The 23,450-nt window shown below is 41.8% G+C and overlaps 1 protein-coding gene across 1 annotated transcript in view; it reads right to left on the bottom strand.

Annotated features, from left to right (window-relative positions):
• Positions 1-7,691, bottom strand: part of MBTPS2 (membrane bound transcription factor peptidase, site 2) — a 43,977-nt gene extending 36,286 nt beyond the window's left edge. Inside the window, exons 1-3 of the mRNA XM_068962285.1 lie at positions 7,592-7,691; positions 4,292-4,440; positions 2,168-2,378 (exon numbers count right to left, since the gene is read on the bottom strand). Of these exons, the coding sequence (XP_068818386.1) occupies positions 2,168-2,378; positions 4,292-4,440; positions 7,592-7,666 (435 nt within the window). The 5' untranslated portion in view covers positions 7,667-7,691. The remainder of the gene's footprint in view (positions 1-2,167; positions 2,379-4,291; positions 4,441-7,591) is intronic.
• Positions 7,692-23,450: the final 15,759 nt, after the last annotated feature.

Here is a 23,450-nt window from a genome sequence, read left to right on the forward strand (position 1 = left end):
AGACAATGCTCATGTGTATGGGCAAAAAAAAAAAAAAAAAAACCTCGAGGACTATATTTGTGACTAACTGCACAAACTATTTTAGTTTCTAATTGGTGGGAAGTGTAAAGCATTTCAATAAAGAGTTTTAACATAGTTTTTTTTGTACCCATGCTATTGATTGCCAAATGTAATAGTCTGATTATGATGCTGAATAAATATCTTTTAAAACAAACAAACACCCCCCCCCCCCAAAAAAAAACTCATTAAACTAAAATAAAACTAAAAAGCCACAGGAAAAACAAAACACAAAAAACCTTTTCCTATTCTAATCCTAGCAGTCACAGGCCAGTGATCATATTTCCTCTAAGCTTGCTTCTTTCTCTACTATCCTCTTCCTTGGCAAACAATAACCAATCATGTATCCTGAGAGTCATCCTCAACTCCTTCTTCTCCCTCCAGCCTCACATTCACTTAATCACTGAGGTCTGAGAACTCCACTTCAGAAGATCCCTTGAATCCAGCCCTTCATTCTTCTTATCATTAATTTAGTTTAGATCTTTATAACTTCTGACATGAATTATTCCAAATGCCCTCTCAAATGGCCTCCTCATCTCCAGTGAAACCTTACTCCAGTCCATTTTACATAGACTTGTTATATAGATAAAATAAAAACTCTTTAGAATGGCCCTTCATAAACCAGACCCTGCCTCTATATCCCATCTTAGCTCCTATACATTATACCTTCCACCATATATCTCTTAGATACAAGTCAAAGTTACTTTATAGTTACTTTATAGTTGATAAATTATTGGTCTTTCTTAAAGTCAGTGGTAGGTGAGTGATGGAACCATCATTTACTAGCTGTGACCACAGCCAAGTGACTTAATAGCTCTGTGCCTCGGTTTTCTCATCTGTGAATCAGGGATAACAACAATACTTATTCCTAGATTGCTATAAGAATAAAATACTGAATCACTATGCTGTACACCTGAAACTAACACAACTGTAAATCAACTATACTTCAATTTTTTAAAGTCACTAATTACTCCAGTGTTCTTGCCTGGAGAATCCCAGGGATGGTGGAGCCTGGTGGGCTGCCATCTATGGGTTTGCACAGAGTCGGACACGACTGAAGCGACTTAGCAGCAACAGTCTGTTACATTAAAAATGTAACATCCATGATTCATGGAAATGGAAACTGTTAATGAAAAAAATTTAAAATAAAAGGTATTTGGTGGTAAAGTACCCTTTCAAACTCTGGAAACATGAATTGATAGGGTATAGGTCTACACATGTTCCTTAAAGTGGGAATTATAATAAGCAGCTTACAGTCAAAGAAGTACAACTCAGTATATTATTTTTCACATCAAGAAATCACAGTGATCATTCAAAAGGTCTTTTACCTTTAATTAAAAGGATATTATTGCTTACAGTCTGAAAGCCATGAAGAGTAAAGGGGAACACTTTGCACAGGGTTAAGATGCAAGTTATTTCTACATTAAAGAGACTTTAAATCAGTATGCTTATTCCTTGACAGTAACAATTATTCAACACTTCAAGAAGACAATATGAATTACTAATTAGGTATAAAATAAGCTACAAGGATATAATTTACAACACAGGGAATACAGTTGATATTTTATAATAACTATAAATGGAGAAGGAAATGGCAACCCACTCCAGTGTTCTTGCCTGGAGAATCCCAGGGACGGGGGAGCCTAGTGGGCTGCCATCTATGGGGTCGCACAGAGTTGGACACGACTGAAGCAACTTAGCACCAGCAGCATAAATGGATTACAACTTTTAAAAATTGTGAATCACTGTATTGCACACCTATAACTTATATAGTATTGTATGGCAATTATATTTCAATTTAAAAAAACAAATCTGCACTGGAAAAAAAAAACATGAATTAAATCTAATACTTGTGTAATTGTTCACAGTCTTGGCGGTAGTTCATTTGTTCTATTATTACTATTCCTACTCTTCCTCCTCCTACTATGTATTGCAACAATTCTTTGCTATATTCTTACTAATGATTTTGTTTAAGCAACTAATTTGAGAGATTGTAAGACTTTTGATATATTTTCACATTTATATTATGGATAGGAATTATGCTATCCAGAAGGAATATATTATATCTATGTTTCAACAAAGCTACTTAGAGCAGTAATAAGGCACTTACCACAACTTGGAGCACCTGTTCATTGTAAAGTGAGGAAGAGGAGGAGGAAGAGGAGGAAGAAGAGGAAGAGGAAGAAGAATGGGAAGAGGAGGAGGAGGAGGAATAAGAAGAGTCAGCCATCATTTGGCCTAAAGTCTGTATCAGCGTTTTCCCCAGAAGAAAAAAAGAGCTGAACATGGCAATTACGCCAAACACCATTCCAAAATTGAACCTGTCAAGAGGAAAAAAAATTACATAAATGTACAATCCCTCACAATCCACGGACTAAAAAATATGTTAACCAGCCACATTTCATAGCTTCAAAACAATGTCTAAAAATGTCAATAACTCTTGCTTCTTTTTCCTACCTGAACTTCAGATACTTGACTGAAGCACAGGTACTTGGCTCTTTAAGCAGTTCTAACTTACAATTCTCTTATCACTGAAGGGGGCTTCCCTGGTGGCTCAGTGCTAAAAATTCCACCTGCCATACAGGACACGTGGAGTCAATCCCTGGGTCAGGAAGATCCTGTAGAGAAGTGCATGGCAACCCACTCCAGTATTCTTGTCTGGAGAATCCCCATGGACAGAGGAGCCTGATGGCCTACAGTCCATTGGGTTGTGAAGAGTTGGGGACGCGACTAAGCAGGCACAGCATGGCACATAACTGAAGAGGCCGAATGTTGTTCCCAATCATATTGTTTTTCTCATTTACATAGCATTGTTTTTATCTTATTCTCACATAGTTATGAAAGCTCTTTGACATTATAGAAATCCATTCTTTTTTATCTACTGATTCTACTGTTTGGATTTTATTTTAGTTGAATTTTGTCATGGGCTTAAACTAGTAATGTGGTAAAACTTAAGAACAGTTTTTTCTACTGTTAATAATTACAAGTCATTCTTCTACAGTTGGGAATAATCTATTACATTTTCTAACTTTTTGATAAGCTGTGTTTTTTCAAGGAACTTGTCCATTTCATTTAAATTGTCAAATTTATATGTATAGAACTGTTCACAATAGCTTCATCTTTCAAAATGAGTCTCACTCCATGCTGTCATTGCTAAGGGCCTGGGTTCAATCTCTGCTTGGGGAACTATTAATAAAATTCTACAAGTTGTGTAGAACAGTCAAAATAAATAAATGAGTCTCAGAATCTATAGTAATATTTCTTCCTCCAATTCTGATTTTTAGTTGTTTTCTTTTTTTGTTGATCAGTCATGGTACGGGTTTATCAATTTTACTAATCTTTTCAAAGAATCAGCTTTTGGCTTTGTTGATTTTCTCTACTGTATACTTCCTATTTCATTGATTTCTGCTCTTTATTATTTCTGTTTTGTCTGCTTTGATCTGCTCTTGCGTTTTCTGCTTTTTGATTACCTCATTATTGATATTTAGCTCTACTCCAGCTGGAGCTAAATTTTTAACAAAAAGGAATTTAGACAAAGACCCTCTACTCTCATACTAAAACTTCTTCAGCTACAGAAACTGTCAGTCTCTAGGGTGTCCCGGAGAGCATTATAAATCCCCTAACCATAAACACTATAAACTATGACTTTTAAAATATTTTAAATTAAAGGGATAGGCCTAGCATAGCCAAGGAGTCCAGGACCCTGCTGCTGCAATCTGGCTGGCGTTTGTTTGTGCATAGGCCTTACAGGAGGATAAATATTTTAAATATCCTTCCTCTGGATGGGTATCACAGACGAAGCACAGAGGAAAGCCTGTAGACTTTTGGAAGCCCTATTACTCCCACAACCCTTGTTTCTATGTGTGATGATGGAGGAGAGAATTCTCTAAGATTGTTTTCCTGGTGGAAAATGCTCCATATGCGTTTTGCCTTTCCATTGATGTATAACTTCCATGGTAAAATGTGTAAGACTGACGTGTACAGCTCACTGAATTTTTATGTATGTACGTACACCCATGTGTCCACCACCCAGATCAAGACAGAGAATCTTGACTGTGAATGTGTGCAAAGCACGATGATGCAATCCCATACACTTATATAAAGCCAGAAAGTTTTTACATGGTCAACATTTTAAAACTCAGTAAACTGAAAACGATGGAAACAATTCATTTAACATGTATTTCTCAGGATCACAATTACTAATTTAAACCAATAAAGAGAAAATGAAGAATACCACTGGTAAAGTATCCTTGCTTTCCGCCGTCCCCAACTATAAAAGGCACGATTGAAAACAGCAGTCTGCCATCTTATGTGAAAAGGGGAGATGCTCAATCCGTTGTTTTCCAGCCAGTCTTCATAAGAATGCTTAAAATATACAGATGACTGAGAGAGAAAGAAAAGTTCTACATCATTCAATTTGAAGAACAATTTATAATGTTTAAGAAAATTTTAAAAAAGAAGTGTTTTCTACAGGAAAGCAAGATAGTGACTAATCAAATGTTTATAACTTTTAAAGCTTTACATTTATCTATTTTTTTCAGGATATTAAAGTATAAGTCTTGGACTAGCTGGTCTGCTGAGCTCAGGGTCCGGCAAATTACGGCCCATGGGCAAAAAATGTTTGCTTAGAACAGCATTGTCCAAAAGAAATATAATGTGAGTCACATGTGCAATTGAAAATTTTCCAGTAGCCAAGAAAATTTAAAAGGCAAATAGAAACAGATTAATTTTAAAGTATTTTTAACTAAAAATAACCAAGATATTATCATTCAAAATATAATCAATATAATTATTGAAATATAATTATTGAAATATTACACATTCTATTTGTTTTCTTACTTACTTATGCACTAAGTCTTTGAAATTCAATGTCAACTTTACACTTAAGAGCATATCTCAGTTCGGACTAGCCCCATTTCAAATGCTAGATGGCCACATGTAGTTAGTGGCTACCACACAGGACAGCACAGGTCTAAAAGCCTTGTTACACAGCAAGAGGTCTTGTGTTATAATTTAAAAAGACCCCAGCCGATCCAACAGAGGGGACAGGTTATTTGGAATCAGTGCTTTCTATACTCTTTTGAGCAACAACCCTAAGAACTTAGCCTGGATTTGACCATGTAAAAATACAAAATTTATCTAAAGTCATCTTAATTTCAGTAATTCCTTAACATACTTTGGGGTTGGGGAGACAGCTGCTTATATGCAGCTCAATAAACAGTTTTACCATTAGGAAAGTTTGAAGTCCTTGAGTAATGTAGGATTTGGGACAATATAAGGCTGCTTTATATACACTGCTACTGACCTCTTATCTGTTATAGTAAGTATGATAAGTATTTTGTCATATAAATGCCCATCCATTTGAGAAATTTCTGTCTCTAGAGGATATTTCAGTCTTATCAGTCATAAAATATGATCTGAGTGTGAATATAGGTATGTGTTTGCCTTTGGATCCATAATGTTCTCTGCTCTCAATCTTCAGGTAAAGTTTTAAACCTGTTTATTTTCTAGGACTTGGAAACGGAGAGTGACACACCCCTCCAGGTGTCTACTGAGGAAATCCTAGACAAACTATGCATAAAACAGCAGACCAAACTGGGAGCAGAGAAGCTAAAGGTGCAGGCTCCTAAAACCCAAGATTTCTCCATTCCCCAGGCAGATACTTTGAATGAGAGTTAGGACTTCTGCTCAAGGAATAGTGCTCTCTTAGGGAGTTAAGAGCTGTTACTGAACTTAAAGTGACATCCTGATCACCTCATACACTGGACTAGACTAGAAAGGTTTGAAAATTTTACTTTTATTTTGGATTTCTGTCACATATGCAACATAAAATCATGTGAGTTTGTTTTTTCCAAACGACAAAATCACTGTGTAAATAAGCACTGGCATGCTTATGACATGCTAAGCACTATGCCAAGTGTGTGGAGAGAAAGCACCTGGGGATCTTACGAGGATGCAGATTCTGATTCTGTGGGTCAGGAATGAGGCCTGAGAGTCTACATTTCTGACAATTTCCCAGATGATGCAAGTGCTGCCAGTCCTCGAATCTCAGCTTGAGTGACAATGGGCTCTACGTGGATGAATAACATAATCCTCTCTACAATATCAGGAAGTCTTTACAACTATTACACCTATTTTAAAGATGAAGAAATAAGAGGAACAGAGAGAATTTTTGCCCAAGGTCACAATGGTTAGGAAGTGGCAAAGTCCAGCCCCGTGCTCTAAGGGTTCTACTGTATTATCTTTACACTTCGCAAGTTTTGTTTCCCTGGTGGCTCAGATGGTAAAGAATCTACCTGCAATGCGGGAGACTCAGGTTTGATCCCTGGGTGGGGACGATCCCCTAGAGAAGGGAATGGCTACTCACTCCAGTATTCTTGCCTGGGGAATTTCATGGACAGAGGAGCCTGGCGGGCTACAGAAGTCAGACATAACTGAGTGGCTAACACACTTTGCAAGTTTAAATGCAACAAAGTAACATTAAGTATCATTTCATTCTAACATTAAACTTAAAACACACACACTAAACTACAGTATTCTATTTAAAACGGTATTCATAACATGAAGGTTTGAACTAGTCATAATTGGAACTTTCATTAAATATTAGAGAAGTTACATGATTTCATTCCTCGCATACAATACCCCCAACCCCCAATATGCAACTTCAAAAGGCTGCTTGAAGTCTGTGGTCAGACAATTAATACCCGCTACCCAAGTAACTTAAGAATGGGCTGCGTACGAGCGGTCTGCGGCGGCGGAGGGGGACGGGTATTAAGTGGCGGGGCGGCGGGGGGGCGGCGGGGACGGCGGGGGGGCGGCGGGGGGACGGCGGGGGGGCGGGGGGACGGCGGGGGCGGGGGGGCCGGTGGGGCCGGGGGGCCGGGGGGGCGGGGGGAGGTTAGCGTGAAGAAACGGCGTCTAAGATACAAAGTAGAATTCAAGTAAATAGTTATCTAAATCCTCGCTACTTTTAAGTGGGGTCAGTTATCTAGCGGCATTGGCAGCAGTAAGGAACGGGCTAGAAATGCAGAATCTTAGGCCCCCGGCCTAGATCTGCTGAATCAGAATGTGCTTTTTAACCGGAACTGCAGACGATCGTACGCACTTTAAAGTCTGAAACCACTGATGTAAATCACACCTTGATTTACCAGACTCTCTGGAGAGTCGCGACCTTAAAGACAACGAGGGCAAACAATGCCTTTCTCAGGCAGACATTTTATTTTCCTCTCAGGGGCGGTGGGGTTTGGCGAGCCCTCCCGAGCCCACTACCGGCGCCTCCCGGGCAGGACCCGAAGGCTGCGGGGCCTACGGAGCCCCGCAATGCGACCGCGGCTGCCGTGCAGGTCGCCACTCCCTTCCCGCAGCCAGCCGGGCTTTATTTACTCCACCGGACCGCGCGCCACGCGGAAGGCCGCAAGTGGACACCGGCCGCACGGCTTCCGTTCCGGGAGGCACAGGGCAGGGGAAAAGACCTCGGGTCCCGCGCCCTGACCCTGAGCACCACGGGCTTGGGCCTTAGGCCCGAGGCCCTCACCTTCAACACCAAGTCGGTCAGGTAGACGGCAGTCCAGCCGCCCACCACCACTACCACCAGCGATACCGGAATCATGGCAGCGGCGGGGGCAGCGCAGGGAAGGCAAGGGCCGGCGTCCTCCCTGCGAGCTGCAACCAGCTGACCGCGCGGCGCCTACAGCCCCAGCATCTGAGCAGGGACCAAGCTGCCACGGGTTCCTTTCTCGTAGTGGCCTCGTTTCCTTCCGGATCCTTCTGGTGGGACACTCGGCCCGCGATGCTCGCACCGGAAAAGTGCGCGGGGGCTTATTTTCGCGGAACACTTGGGCGCCACAGCCTAGGCATCAGCTAGTTTACGGCTTCGAGCCCTCTAGCGATTTGTTAGTCTTTGGCCCTCCCTGCTGTCAGGTCTCCATTCTCTCTGGTTCTGGTCTGGGGTGTGTAGTTCCTTTTAATCTAGTGAGAGTTTGGGGTCATCCGAAATAATAATCGTCTCCGCCACTCAGACTGTCTTAGGTATCCAGATTTAAATTAATTATGTTCAATCGTTCTTTTTATTGAAACGTTATTTACAGATTTCAACTGTATTTACAATACAGATTTCAACTGTTTCGCTGAGTTTTGATAACTTCCATGTACCCTAATCAAAATAGAGAACGTTTCCATCTCGGGAATTTTCTTCTCTCGATTCTCAGTTAACCCTCTCGTCCTCCACCTATTCCTACCCCTCGTTTTCTTTGTAAAAACTTTGTGTAAATAGAATCATACAATAAGTACTCTTTTGTGTCTGGCTTATTTTGTTCAACATATTTTGAGCTTTAGGTTCATTTCTCAACCTTTTCCATTATAAAATTTGAGATTGGTGCTACGTTAAAAAAAAATTTCTAAACACCCTTACATATTTTTGTATGTTGGCATGTACTTGATTATATATTGGCCTGGAGCAGTGGTTCTCAACCTTGGCTGTAACATTAGGATCACCAGGGAACTTTAAAAATCCCTGTTGCCCGTTCTATAGCTTAGACCAATTTAATCAGAATCTCAGAATGGGACCCAAGCCCCCGTGTTTTTTAAACAGGTCATTCTACTTTGCAGGCAAGATTGAGAACCAGTCAACTAGATGATTTCCAATGAGAAGGAAAACTAATATTTATGGAGTTGTGTGTGTCTTTAAAAGTTAAACTTGTTTTAGCTCTCTGAAAAAGCATCAGCAGCAATAGTAATACTAATACCAAAATATTGAGAATACCATCTTAAGAATCCCAAATAAAAATGCCCCCTCAGCCTCTTGCAAAGTAAAAATACAGTGAATACAAGAAACCTGTATGAGAGATACTGCTACTCATTTGCTTCACTCTTTCATACTTTTCCTAAAGTTTTAATAATTTAGCACCATTTCTTCCAAGCTTCAAGAAACCTTATGATTCAGTTTTACATCTTCTTGCATATATGTGTGTTTATGTGTTGTAATAAAATGTTTCAATTTATTTTGAACAAGTGAAGTCACTCAGTCGTGTCCAACTCTTTGCGACCCCGTGAACTGTAGCCCACCAGGCTCCTCCGTCCATGGGATTCTCCAGGCAAGAGTACTGGAGTGGGTTTCCATTTCCTTCTCCAGGGGATCTTCCGGACCCAGGGATCGAACCCAGGTCTACCGCATTTCAGGCAGAGGCTTTAACCTCTGAGCCAAACAAAGCTGAGTATAATTATAAAAGTTTATATTCAAGCACCCTGTGATATCACAGTTTTCCATGTACAGGTATCCCAAAAGTCTTTATGCAGTTTTAGGTTTTGATAATTTCAGAAGTATAAATGCTACAAACTTGAAAAAGCATCACTTGAAAATTTATTTATATTTCTTTTACAGTTATTTAACTTGGAGAATTTTGAATAATTTTAAATTTCAAATTTTTTAGTCCAAAGGAAGGCAAACATTGACTGAAACAAAAAACTGAATTATATTTACTGTTCAAAAATTTCTGAGACCAAAGAAACATGAAAGAAATTTAAATAATTTTATTTTTCAAGTGATGTTATGTGTAAGTTCATAGAGTTTGTACTTCTGAAGTTATTGAAGCTTAAAACTACACTAAGACTGTTGCTACACTATTGTATTTGAACTGACTTTTGTTTGCTCTTGTATAAGGACTGTAGTTTTTAACTGTTTTTTCCTATGATGAGAAAATTAAGAATTAAAGTGCTTCTCTTTTGTTAGCCTAAAGCCTTGTCTGGACCACTTGCTGGGAAAAAAAAACAGATACTTTGTGGCTATCTGATTATCCAAAATATGTAGGAAATGAGTTGATTGTGTTTTTCTGTTCCCAACCTAAATTTTTACTTATTCAACTGACTTGATGTTCACATTAGGGATCCAGCAGTCAAAACAAAACACTAAATAGAATCCTGCTGGTTTCTGAAATTTATCAGTCATGGAAGGCAGCTGGTGGCAGCAGAAAAGACAAGATAGAGGATGCAAGGTGGCAGTAAAAACCATCTGTATTCCAGAAGATCAAGGTATTCTCCTTAGAATAAATGTGATCTACTTTACAAATAGTTTCAGGTTTCTGTCAAGTAATTGTCTTAAAGAATGCAAAGTCAGGCTTTTATTCATATCATTTTATATAGCATATATTTTTAGAGGGGCACCAAGTATACATTTTTGCTGAATGGAAAATAGCTACATATTAGGGACTTTCGTGGCTGTCCAGCGGTTAAGATGCCACACTTCCACTGCAAGGGGCATGGATTTGATCCCACCCCCCTGAAAAAAACAGCTACATGTTAAAAATCAGTATTTGGCTGAAGCAGAATATCACTGTCATATAATAAACTTCTGAGATACCAGGATCAACATGAACTATAAATATTAGATAATACTAATTTTAAAATACAACAATTTTGTTGTTAAATATAAGTATTCAGATTTTTAGAGTTTGGTGTTCCCTTCAAGAATATTTATTTCTCATCAACTTCTTGGGTCATTATACTCTACATTTTTGACACTAACTTATATCAGCCAAGATAAGCTTGGGAAACCAGCCCTAAAATCCCATTGGCTTAAAATGACAAAGATTTACTTTTTGTTTGTGCTACATATCCAACATAAATTGGTAGACTGATGCAGATTCCATTTTATCATGCCCAGTTCTCAAAGTGAGGCTCAGGATTTAATGCAGCAGAGAAAGAGGACTAGAGTGTTTATCACTGGCAGAAAAATCCTATGACCAGACATGCACACATTACTTCCATTTCTGTTTCATGAACCTAAAGTAGTCAAATAGATGTGCCTCACTTAAAGGGCAGAAGGAGTATAATCCTCTGTATACCTAGAAGTAGAGAAGAATATACCTGGAAGTAAACATGAGTGTCATCTACCACGTAAGTAGATGCTCTCTTTCATACAATTGGCTTTCAATAAACCAGTCATCTCGGTTTTTCATTCTCTGTTTCAGTTTTGTTTCATGTAGACTAATAGCAGCATCTTCCTGGAGTAGAATAATAGAATCTTTTCAGTCACTACCATGTAAGAAATACTTGTACTCTGAAAAGGTCGATTTGATTACTTCTGTCTCAGGTTCCTGGAAAAGGTCAGTTTTCATTCCAATCCCAAAGAAAGGCAATACCAAAGAATGTTCAAACTACCGCACAATTGCACTCATCTCACACGCTAGCAAAGTAATGCTCAAAATTCTCTGAGTCAGGCTTCAACAGTATGTGAACCATGAACTTCCAGATGTTCAAGCTGGATGTAGAAAAGGCAAAGGAATCAGAGATCAAATTGCCAACATCTGTTGCTGCTGCTACTGCTGCTAAGTCACTTCAGTCGTGTCCGACTCTGTGCAACCCCATAGATGGAAGCCCACCAGGCTCCCCCGTCCCTGGGATTCTCCAGGCAAGAACACTGGAGTGGGTTGCCATTTCCTTCTCCAATGCATGAAAGTGAAAAGTGAAAGTAAAGTTGCTCAGTTGTGTCCGACTCAGCGACCCCATGGACTGCAGCCCACCAGGCTCCTCCGTCCATGGGATTTTCCAGGCAAGAGTACTGGAGTGGGGTGCCATTGCCTTCTCCGCCAACATCTGTTGGATCATCAAAAAAGCAAGAGCGTTCCAGAAAAACTTCTACTTCTGCTTTATTGACTATGCCAAAGCCTTTGTGTGGATCGCAACAAACTGGAAAATTCTTCAAGAGATGGGAATACCAGACCACCTGACCTGCCTCCTGAGAAATCTGTAAGCAGGTCAAGAAGCAACAGTTAGAACTGGACAGTTAGAACAGACTGGTTCCAAATCAGGAAAGGTGTACGTCAAGGCTGTATATTGTCACCCTGCTTATCTAACTTATATGCAGAGTATATCATGTGAAATGCCAGGCTGGATGAAGCACAAGCTGGAATCAAGATTGCCGGGAGAAATATCAATAACTTCAGATGTACAGATGACACCATCCTTTTAGGGCAGAAAGTGAAGAAGAACTAAGGAGCCTCTTGATGAAACTAAAAGAGGAGAGTGAAAAAGTTGGCTTGAAACTCAACATTCAGAAAACTAAGATCATGGCATCTGGTCCCATCACTTCATGGAAAATAGATGGGGAAACAGTGGAAACAGTGAGAGACTTTATTTTCTTGGGCTCCAAAATCACTGCAGATGGTGACTGCAGCCATGAAATTAAAAGACACTTGCTTCTTGGAAGAAAAGTTATGACCAACCTAGACAGCATATTAAAAAGCAGAGACATTACTTTGCCAACAAAGGTCTGTCTAGTCAAAGCTATGTTTTTTCCAGTAGTCATGTATGGATGTGAGAGTTGGACCATAAAGAAAGCTGAGCACCAAAGAATGGATGCTTTTAAACTGTGGTGTTGGAGAAGACTCTTGAGAGCCCCTTGGACTGCAAGGAGATCAAACAAGTCAGTCCTAAAGGAGATCAGTCCTGAATATTCATTGGAAGGACTGATACTGAAGCTGAAACTCCAATACTTTGGCCACCTGATGTGAAGAACTGACTCACTGGAAAAGACCTTGATGCTGGGAAGAATTGAAGGCGGGAGGAGAAGGGGACAACAGAGGATGAGATGGTTGGATGGCATCACCTACTCGATGGACATGAGTTTGAGTAGACTCCAGACATGAGTTTGAGTAGACTCCAGGAGTTGGTGATGGACAGGGAAGCCTGGCGCGCTGCAGTCCATGGGGTTGCAAAATCCGAGTGGGAGTGCCTGAGGCCGGGGTGCGCTGCATGACCTTCGGCCTTGGTTTCCCGTCTGCCATTTTCCTTTTGAGGTATCTATCTTCTTCAGATATCTGGTTATTTTGGCTTATGAATTCATATTCCCAAGGAGGTACTGGCTACTTGGCCTGGTAGTATCTATAGGTAATGGCTGAATGCCAGCCCCTAATCTGCATCGACTCCAAAGTTCAAGAGAAATAGCAAAAAAGTATTCCCTGTAAGCAAAACCTCAAACAAGGCAGTAACTCAATTATGTGCTGGGGCCAGGATGTGAAATAGAGTCTCCTGTTAATTCTAGTCCCAGAAAGCAAATTCGTGGGTCAGGGGTACACCTTTGAACCCACTTGGAGAAGGCAGCCTCCATAACTATAAGGATCTGAGGGAACACAGCCAATAAATAAATAGACAAATTAAAAAAAGCAGTGTGCCGGCCTTATATAGTACTACATCCAGCTTTATAAGAAGGGCCAGCAAAATTTTCATTTATTTAGCACTGCTTCGCTTGCTGTTTTTTTCTTTAAACAAATTTTATCCACCTAGTCTACTCTTTTGTATTGAAGCATTCCACGTGGGAAGGCCCCAGGGCCTTGATGGAGTGAATTCCCTACAGAGGCTTCATAGAGACCCAAGTGTGAATCAGAAACAAGGGTGGAGGGAGGGGACATATGTATACCTATGGTTGATATAAGTTGATGTATGGCAGAAACCAACACAATATTGTAAAACAATTATCCTTCAATGAAAAATAAATACATTAAAAAAAAAAAAAAGAAACAAGGGTGGCCAGCAATGGAGCCCTAGAAAAAAACAGAGTGAGCAGGGAGATATGGGCAGTGCCTTTCTATACACTGTCGTGAGGAGACAGTCTCTAAAACTGGCTAAATGAAGCACGCTAACTTCATGACCAAGCTCCTTCTGGCTAGTAGTGTTCAGGATGAGTAGCCCACCGTGCCTTCAGGCCAGCCGCAGCCTGTGTACTCTCAGTACACCTTCAGTTCTGGAAGTTTCAATAAATACCCTCCAAGAGGCCGGACACTTCATGAAATTAAATCAGATTAGGAAAACCTAATTGTATTTAAACTCTCTTTCTTTGCTCCAATTCCATATGCCTCAAGCCACCTTCTGATAAATAGACACACCATGTAGCTTATTTAAAGGAAAAAGTATACTGATCAGACAGTTAAGAAAAAACAAGTCCACAAAATAGTTATTATTTCTCAACAAAAATTAATCATGATGCATATTCATATGTATGATTTTGTCCCTCGTGGTTAGTGTGAATCAGGATCTCTGAGAGAAAGTTCACAGACAGTAACAACAAAGAGCCAGACTTAGACCAGGGTGGATTCATTAAGCCCTTCTCAGCTGTGTACCTTCTTTCCAGCATCTACAGTTCATATGGTGAGTATGCTGATCCCTACTGATGGAGAACATAAGACCACAAGCAGCAGGATGCGGACACTTGAAGTGTGGTTTCCTATCCCAGCACTCTCTCAAAACTCTGCCTCAAAAGTCAACAGCAGGGACTTTCCTGGTGGTCCACTGGTTAAGACTCTGCCTTGCAATGTGGGGGGATGCGGGTTTGATCCCTGTTGGGGAACTAAGATTCTTCACGCCGCGGAGCAACGGGTTCCACGTGCAGCAACTACTGAGCTGGAGTACCACAATTAGAGTCTGTGCCCTGCAAGGAAAGATCTCACGTGATACAACTAAGACCTGGCACAGCAAATAAATAAATTTTAAAAATGTGAAGTCAGTAGCAGTTTCCTGGTGGTCCAGTGTGATGTCTTCTCAGTCTTCCTCCTATACTCTCTTTGTTACTCAAAACTGTTGACCACCACCTGGGTTCCCGGGAGTGCTATCTGAGGTAGTCCAGACTGGAAAGAGATGGGAGGGTGAACTTGAGCCAAAGTTGGGAAACTAAGCACAAAACCCAAATATTTATTAGTCATCTCCTAAATATGGTGCTAGGCATATTCTTTTAGGTATCTGACATATATTAGTGAATATAAGAGACAAACCCCCCTGCCCACATGAATGAATATAAGTGACTCCAGGAACATTAAGAAAGGACTGGCCTCTATGTTCCTGTAGGGTTTTTGTTGTTGTTGGTTTTTAGTTGTGCTGGGTCTTCGTTGCAGCGCGTGGGCTTCTCTCTGGTTGCGGCCCACAGGCTTCTCTAGTTGTAGGGTGTGGACTTAGTTGCCTTGCAGCATGTGGGATCTTAGTTCCCTGACCAGGGATCGAACCCACATCACCTGCATTGGGAGGCAGATTCTTAACCACTGGACCATTGAGGAAGTCCTGTTTCTGTAGGTTTTATTCTCACTTTTATTATAGTACTTCCAACATAATATTGCAATTACTTGTTTATATATCTGTCTTGCCTTCCTGTACTGTGGGCGTTGGGATGGCAGGGATGTCATATCTTATTATTCTGCCACACAGCAGGCATTCAACAAAAGCCAGTAGAATAAATACCTGAATGAACAAGTGAAGCTGAACTGCTAAACAGGCTGTTGAGTTCTAATGTCTTAGAGAGATTATGCTTATCGTGGTATTAGAGGAAAATAGGTTTTATGTTAGAAAGAAAAAACCTCACAAAACAAAAACACTGCACTAAAGGAATATCAAACAGCTATCAGCGCTTCTCTCTGTTCTTTCCTGCTGACACCCTAGGCAAGACCACCATCATTTCTCTCTGGATTAACAAAACTATCTCCCAACTGGTCTCTCCACCTCTTCTAACCTGTTCTCTCTCCTTTAGTCTCTTCTCTATAATGGAGCCAGGGAGCATTCTAAATTATAATTATGACCATGTCACTCCCCTCTAGGAAACTGTGCCACTGTTTTGTATGTTAGTCAGGTTTTGCCATATAACAATCCCAAGTCTCAGTGACTTACCAAAAGAAAAACTGTTTTCACGCTCTTGGGTCTGTAGGTTGGTGGCAGTTCAGCTAGCCAAGGCTATTTTCAGCTGGGTAGGACCCCAGACTTCTAGTTGGATTTAGGTCTAGTTCATCAAGTATCTGCCATCCTAAGGCCCAGGCTGAAGGGGCAGCAACTACATAAAGCATATCCTTTTCTTAGCTGATCTCAGGACCGCAGGAGGGGGAGTCCAATTGAATGAGCTCCTTCAAGCTTCCTCTGGCCTTCTCTGACAACTTTCCATTGGCCAAAATGAGTCACATTGCTAAACCCAAAGGCAGAGATGTGCACTCTGCCTACTGTGGAGCCATGGTCACTTCTGTAGTATGAATGGAGTGAAGAACTGAGAATAACAACGAATCCTACTTTTCCTTGACCTCAGGGTCAAGCCCAAATCCCTTCACAATTTTTTTTCTTACTTTTCCACTTTCTTCTCTTGCAACCTCTCTACCTCCTTCACTGAATTCTTCTCACTCTATTCGCCTGACCATCTTTCAGGTCCAATTATAGGAAATACTATCTCTCACTTTCCAGCCTTCTTCCATGCTCCTGCCTTGTCCTGACACACTCTTCTTTCTCCCTTCCCCACATCTATCTTTCCGCCCCTATTTACTCCAAAGGTCTCCCAGACATCAATGTAAATATCACCTCCTATAGGAATGAATTAGTTGCTGCCTCTCTGCATTGCCAAAGCTCCAACACCTGATTTTATCAGAGCCTTTAGCACAGGCATTGTTTTTTCTTTTTTTAATTTAATTGACTATCTTCCCTCATAGGCTATGTGTGACCTTCATGAGGTTGCAAACTGTGACTCTATTTCACCATTCCCAGCACCTAACATCATTAGTGCCTTCCATAGAGAGAGTACTCATTTTGTTTTTATTGGGTTGGCCAAAACGTTCATTTGGGGTTTTCCATAACAGCTTACGGAAAAACCCTAACAAACTTTTTGGCCGACCTAATACTTAATGAATGTATACATAAGTGAGGACAAACAACCAAGAATGCAATTTGGTTTGAGGATCTGCTCATAATAATATAGTTTGAAAAGTCTAGTATATATATATGTGTGTGTGTGGAAGACTCATGGCAATGAAAAATGTGCAAAGCCTTTGTATTTTTCAAAGTCCTCTGTGCTGTTTATTTTCATCACACATATCTCCCCTTTGTTAGACTTTTGTCCACAGGCTACATTGCAAGACAGCCTACAGGTTACCCCAGTAATTTGAAGAGAGGCTTTACCCTGTGGCTGTAATAAAAAAGACAGAACTGGGCTGATAATGTTTGCAACAGTTCAGAGGATGCAGCTGGAATACTGATTAGCTCTGGTGGCTGATTGGATGTCCAGGGACAAAGGCATATCTCCCTTAGGAGGGAGTGGTCGAATCTGTCTTTGTGAGATACACCGCTCCAAGTTATTTATAGCCAGGAGACTAATTCTTAGATGAATTTCTGAGTGAAGAGACCCAGATGTTCCTTGCTAATTTTCCTTTTTAGAAGGTGTCAATTTATGTAGTCTGGCTTGAGGGCTGGGAGGGTCTATCAGTCACACCTGACTAGCTGCTCTGCATGAAAATTTGAACAGTATTGTTTTGTCTTCGGAATTTGAGGAAGAAAATTTAATTAAAGACAGGAACCACTCCTAGTCCTCAATAAAGAGCAGACAGGAAGGCTGATTAAGGATTTGAAAGTGATTTGTTGGAGGGTGTTTGGGGTGGGAGGGTAGGGGTGTGCATAGAGGGGTTGGGAAAAGTCATGGAAGAAACCCAAATCTTTCAGGGTCCCAGCATATGGATTTGTTTACTTCAAGAGGTAATTGCCAGCTGAGGCCCATGTTTTTGAAGCTCATTTCAAATTCTGATGATAGAGAAATTATTCCTTTTTCTGATGATGAGAAATCTGATCCAAGTTGCATAGGCTTAGAAGCGTCTCTGGTAGTAATTTGCTAGATTTAAGGATATAGGATTTCACAATTAGATTCTCATTTAAGAGAAACCATCTTGCTTATTTAGAAAATTAGTCTTTTATTAGTCAAAATGGATTTGCTTCTGAGGCCTAAACTACTTGGACTCATTTCAGGCAAATGTTTTCTAAGAGCTGAGTTCCTAAATTGAAAGAGAAACATAAGCCAACACAATAACATATTTAATGAACTGCACGAATGTGTTGGAAAATTCCCATCCCAGCCAAACAGTAGAACAGAAATCACAAGCAAAGGTGCCAAACCGCTTCTGTTTTTCCCAAAGGCCCAAATCATCCTGGGGCATGGAATTGACTCATGCATTTATTGATTTTTTATTTTCTGAATTTCTTACATAAAACCTGATCCTTTAAAAACATGGGCTGGTTTTTCTGGGCATGATTGGCAACACAGAATTGATTATTTCTCAAATGAGTTCAGTAATCCCTTTGGGAAGAGTGTGTGTGTTTGTGTTTGTGTTGGGGGGGTTGGTGGGAGATGGTTATGAAGAGACTTTGGAAACTTCACGTTATATGCAGGAGCAGGGATGTGGAGACCCTCTAGATTGTATGATTAGCCTCTTCCTAACCCTGGTGGCTCAGTGGTAAAGAATGTGCCTGCAATGCAGGAGACGCAGGAGAGCCAGGTTCCATCCCTGGGTTGGGAGGATCTCCTGGAGAAGGAAATGGCAACCCACTCCAGGATTCTTGCCTGGAGAATTTCATGGATGGAGGAGCCTGGCAGGCTACAGTCCATGGGATTGCAAAGAGTCGGACACGAATAAGCATCTAAACAACAACAAATGTACAATATCTCCCGTCCTTTGTGTTGTGACTCATCAGCTCCCAATTATTTCAAAGGTTACCGTGAAACTCTCAGCATAGCTGCTTAATGACGGCCTTGGAGAACTCTGCCCACCTCCTCACCCACAGGACACTGAACATTCTAAGTGGAGACAAGAATTGATCTGGTGGCCAGAGAGAGAAGCCCAGCAGGGCAGGGCCTGGATGAGGGAGAGCAGGCTGGAGGGAGAGGCTTGTTTTGGATCTGGAGTCCTGGAGGATCATCATCTACAGGGTGAGGAAATGACTTCTGAACACACACAGTTCTGAGGTTCCGGGGATAAGCCCTGGAAGGAGTGTATACATGGATGGATGATCTGCTGCCCACGCTGTTGTGACTCAGGCCCCTACATATGACCTCTCCTTGCGCTTCTCCCCCTAGCATTCTTTGAGCCCTTGTAAATCAACCTATGCCAGTGTGGCTGCTCAGATATCACCAGGTTCTTGGGTTAATATGGGAAAAGACTTAGTGATCAGAGACACATGAGCCTCCTGGATCTCCTGCCCAGCAAGCAGATGGAAGATCACTGTCACAGCACGTTGCAGACCCAATTCTGCCAAACACACAAGTACTTAGAGCCAACAGTCCCCAAACAGGCAGCCTGTTTTATGAGCTGACCTTACTGTCAGTTCCCTAGTTACTCCTACAAGCCCCTGGCCTCAAAGGTTTAATCCAGGGTGGACTCGGCACTATTCTGAAGACCAGCGAGTAGGTCAGATCAGGCCCTGCTGTTCTTTCTGAAGGCAGCACACACCAGAATGCTGTGCCCACATGTCAGGCTGCTGGGTATGTGGGATTCCTGTCTTTCACTACTTAAGAGTTATGAGCCCCATTCAGTCTTCCCAGCCCATCACATATCTTGAACATCTCTCATTTGACCATTGGGAAATTCTTTCAACACCCCTTCAGTTAATATAAAAGCCCCAGGGCAGATTCAGATGGCCATGTTTGCATAGCTACCTGCTGAGGGTGGATTACTGATTAGAGCCCTCCAATGTTCACTAATTGCCCCTGGAGTGTACATTAAAGTAAGTTTTCACTCACAGATTTAGCAATTTCTGTGCTCGCCCTGCACTAATCCCCATAAGTGATATTATAAATATATTCATCAAAAGAAAATAACTCAGTAAAACTGCTGCCCCTCAGTGTGATGCAGTACGCAGGTTATTAAGCCATTGTTTCTCAACTCCAAACTCTTCTTTGTGATGCTAGGGTCGGTGGGGATTCCACAAACATGTGTGCTTTGCCAGCTGTCAGCGTTGGGCTCTGCGCAAAGGGGCACTGGAGAGACTGCCAAGCTGGGAGACAGAGAAGGGATGGTGCCGTCTGTGTCTGGCATTAGCCGGCGACTATACTTTATCAGTAGCCATGGCTTCCAGCACCAATTGGTCCCACTTTCCAGGTTGTTTATAATCCTCTTGGAGCCAGCTCGTCATCCTCTCCTCAGTTCGGCAAGGCTGTCTTCTCACGCCTCTGAGGCACCAGCCGAGCAGCTCACCCCTCCGGGGTCTGGGTCTCGGCTCCATGGGGTTCTTTCTTTGAGCTCCGAGGCTCCAACAACTCTGACTTCTTTCCTTTCCTTCCTCAGTCCCAGGGCCGGTACCTGCTTCTTGCAGTTATTGTCTTTGTCTTAGGTCAGTGTTCCCCATTGGCTTTTCCAACCCTCTGACACCTGCTTTATGAAACCCGTATATTAAATTTTTCCTGTTAAAACAACTGATCTGGGCTCTATTTTCAGACTGGACACTAAACAGTATGCTGCTGCTGCTGCTAAGTCGCTTCGGTCGTGTCCGACTCTGTGAGACCCCATAGACGGCAGCCCACCAGGCTCCCCCGTCCCTGGGATTCTCCAGGCAAGAACACTGGAGTGGGTTGCCATTTCCTTCTCCAATGCATGAAAGTGAAAAGTGAAAGTGAAGTCGCTCAGTCGTGTCTGACTCTTTGCAACCCCATGGACTGCAGCTTACCAGGCTCCTCCGTCCATGGGATTTTCCAGGCAAGAGTACTGGAGTGGGGTGCCATTGCCTTCTCCAAAACAGTATAGTCAGGGTCTAAAAATAACAGAAGCAGAGAAAATATTCTAGGAGATTTATGAAGAAAATTTCAAATCAAAAAGTTGGTTTACATGGAAAGGACTAGTGGAATATGATTAGCTTCGGATAGCCCAAAATCTAAAATGTCAGTATGGTATGCCTGTATGAATAATTATGAAGATTTTCCAACATTGAGTTATCACAGTGATCTGACAGCAGATACTGGGGAGGTCGGCACGAAGCTCCTAGGTGTTAAGACACTGTGCTAGCTAGTCTCCCAAAATGGCCCCAGTAATTCCTTCTCTCTATGCACATGCCACTCTTCATAGCAAGGGCATAACTTATTTCCCCTCCCTGTGAATCTGGGCTGGCCTTTCAACTCACTTTATGCTGATATTCTTGGAATTCTGGGTCCAGTCATTAAGAGACCTGGCAGTTACGCTTCTGCTTCTGAAGTTGCTCACTCTTGAGACACTCCCTTCTCATAACCCAGTCACCATGCTGTGAGAAGCCCAAGGCACATGAGGAAGCCATGTAAAGGAGAACTCAGATATGCTGGTCAACAGCCCTAACTGAGATCCCAGTGGACAGCCAGTATTTACCACAAGCCTCATGAATGAGACATCTTGAATGTTTCAGACCTCTTGGGCCCCCAGATGACTGCAATCCTATGTGACATTATGTGGAGCAGGAGAACCATCCAGCTGAGCTCAGTCTACCAAGGGATTGGTGAAAGAGAAAGAAGTGGTTATTTAAGCCCCTGGATTTTGGAGAGTATGTTTGCTGCAAGAAAGAACCAGGACAGACAGGAAGCCCAGTTCCTAGATACTGGGAAACTAAGGTCACTGATAGGAAATTTGGTGACACAGTTACTGAGGTTGCTCAAATCCATCCTAGCAGGAGTACTTGTACTTCTACCAAATGATTCCTTTTAAGCTAGCACAGGAGGATGAAATTTCGATTATATTAGCTGCTACCAGAGTTTAGGGAAGGGTCTAAGTCCTTTGATAGGTTGCCTGGGCGATGGAAGATGAAGCATGCGGACAGTGCGTGAAAGGAGACAACAAAGATGTAGGCAAAATTGCCTATATAGAAATGGATAGGAATTCCCAGAGTGAGTGAAGACAGGAAAGAGAAGGGGAAGGAAGTAGAGAGTGAGAAAGCAAGGGAGCAACTAAGCAAGGACTTACTGAGTGAGTATGAGGCTGAGAATGAGAGCAGGGTGAACAGGCAATCGGGCAGCAGGCTGGATACCTGAGAAATTCCTGGTGGGGGGGCGCTGTGACTTTCAGAACAAGGTCATCTAGTACTTGGTATTTTCTGTAAATTTAGACTTTTGGGGAATGTTTTCTGTTGAAACTGATGTGGCAATGAGACCAGAGACTCAGAAATTTTTGAAATAGGAACATTTGACATTTACTAAAAAAAAAAAAAAAAAAAAATTCATGTGAGAAGAAAGGAGGAGAGCAAGTCCCAAGCCAGAGCCAAAGGTTAATTTGCCTGAGTTCTTAACATCAGTTTTACCATTACTCTTATTTATGAGTACAAAATTCAAGATGCCCACCCCAACCCTCCCACTCCTTTCCAGAAATTGTGTTGGGATCCAGAGGGAATGGAGACTCTTGTATTCATAAATGAATAGAGATGACTTTGAAAAGCAATTCAAGTATACATTTGAAAACAAAGGGAATCAAAGTAAATAGAATGACTGTTCACGTGGAAAAATATTCAGGTGACTACTTAAAAAGAATTACAGTAGTCACTCAGAAGAACAGAGGAATTAAATGTTGCAAGAACAAAGCATTAAGGATCTCTTGTTACTTCGGTTTTTAACTTTGGGGATACATGACACAGAATTCTTTAGCTTTTGGCATAGCTGATTTCCCTCAACTGCATGAAGGATAAGGGGTTGTATTTCCCTCTTGAACTGAGACGAGAAAACAGAACAGGAAGAAATGTGTGATCAGCAAGAGCTGGAAATCTTACCGAGAAGTGGTCAGGAAATACAGGAAATCATGAGCTCCCAGGGATCTGCAGACATTTCGGGACAGGACTGAACTTGTCACAAAGTTTGGGGAGACCTGAGTTCCCTCAAAGCCACAAAACAGACCCAGGTGACAGTTATAAGAGAGTTCCAAGAGGGGATTAGAGCCAGTGGTGCTAGGGGTGTTCACTCCATGTTCTTTTCTCTGCATGTAGAATGGTACTTACCAGCTCTCCTTGGGAGAAATGAGGACAGAGTCACTTGAATCATCTGGTCTGGGGTTCAGATATGGAAACCTAGTGGAGATGGCAGGCTTTTTATAGCCTAGAGTCTGAAGAGTTTTAGAGTCTTCAGAGTAAAGTTTTGGTGATGTGCTTCAGGCTCTGGCTGTCAGTGGGTCCCTAGTCTAGCCATCGTGAACCTCTGGTCTCTAGGCTGGAAGGTATTTTGAGAGTCATGGAAATCAGTCCCCTATTGTCCTGATTGTACAAATGAAGCTCAGAGAGGTGAAGTGACTTGGGCAAGGTCAAGAACTGGTTATACAGCAAAGCTAGAAAGGGAATCCTGCTTTTAGACACTCAGTCTAGGGCTCTCCTGAGAAATGATTCCATGTATTTGTGGTAGATTATATTCAGTTCAGTCACTCAGTCGTGTCCAACTTTTTGCAACCCCATGGACTGCAGCACACCAGGCTTCCCTGTCCATCACCAACTCCCAGAGCTTGTAAAACTCATGTCCAGCGAGTCGGTGATGCCATCCAACCATCTCGTCCTCTGTCGTCCCCTTCTCCTGCTGTCAGCCTTTCCAGAATCAGAGTCTTTTCTAATGAGTTAGCCCTTTGCATCAGGTGTCCAAAGTAGTGGAGCTTTTTCTATAGATTATATTGCTATCCCCCCACAAAAAAAAA

Source organism: Capricornis sumatraensis, chromosome X (genome assembly GCF_032405125.1).
Source record: "Capricornis sumatraensis isolate serow.1 chromosome X, serow.2, whole genome shotgun sequence".
NCBI classification, from domain to species: domain Eukaryota; kingdom Metazoa; phylum Chordata; class Mammalia; order Artiodactyla; family Bovidae; genus Capricornis; species Capricornis sumatraensis.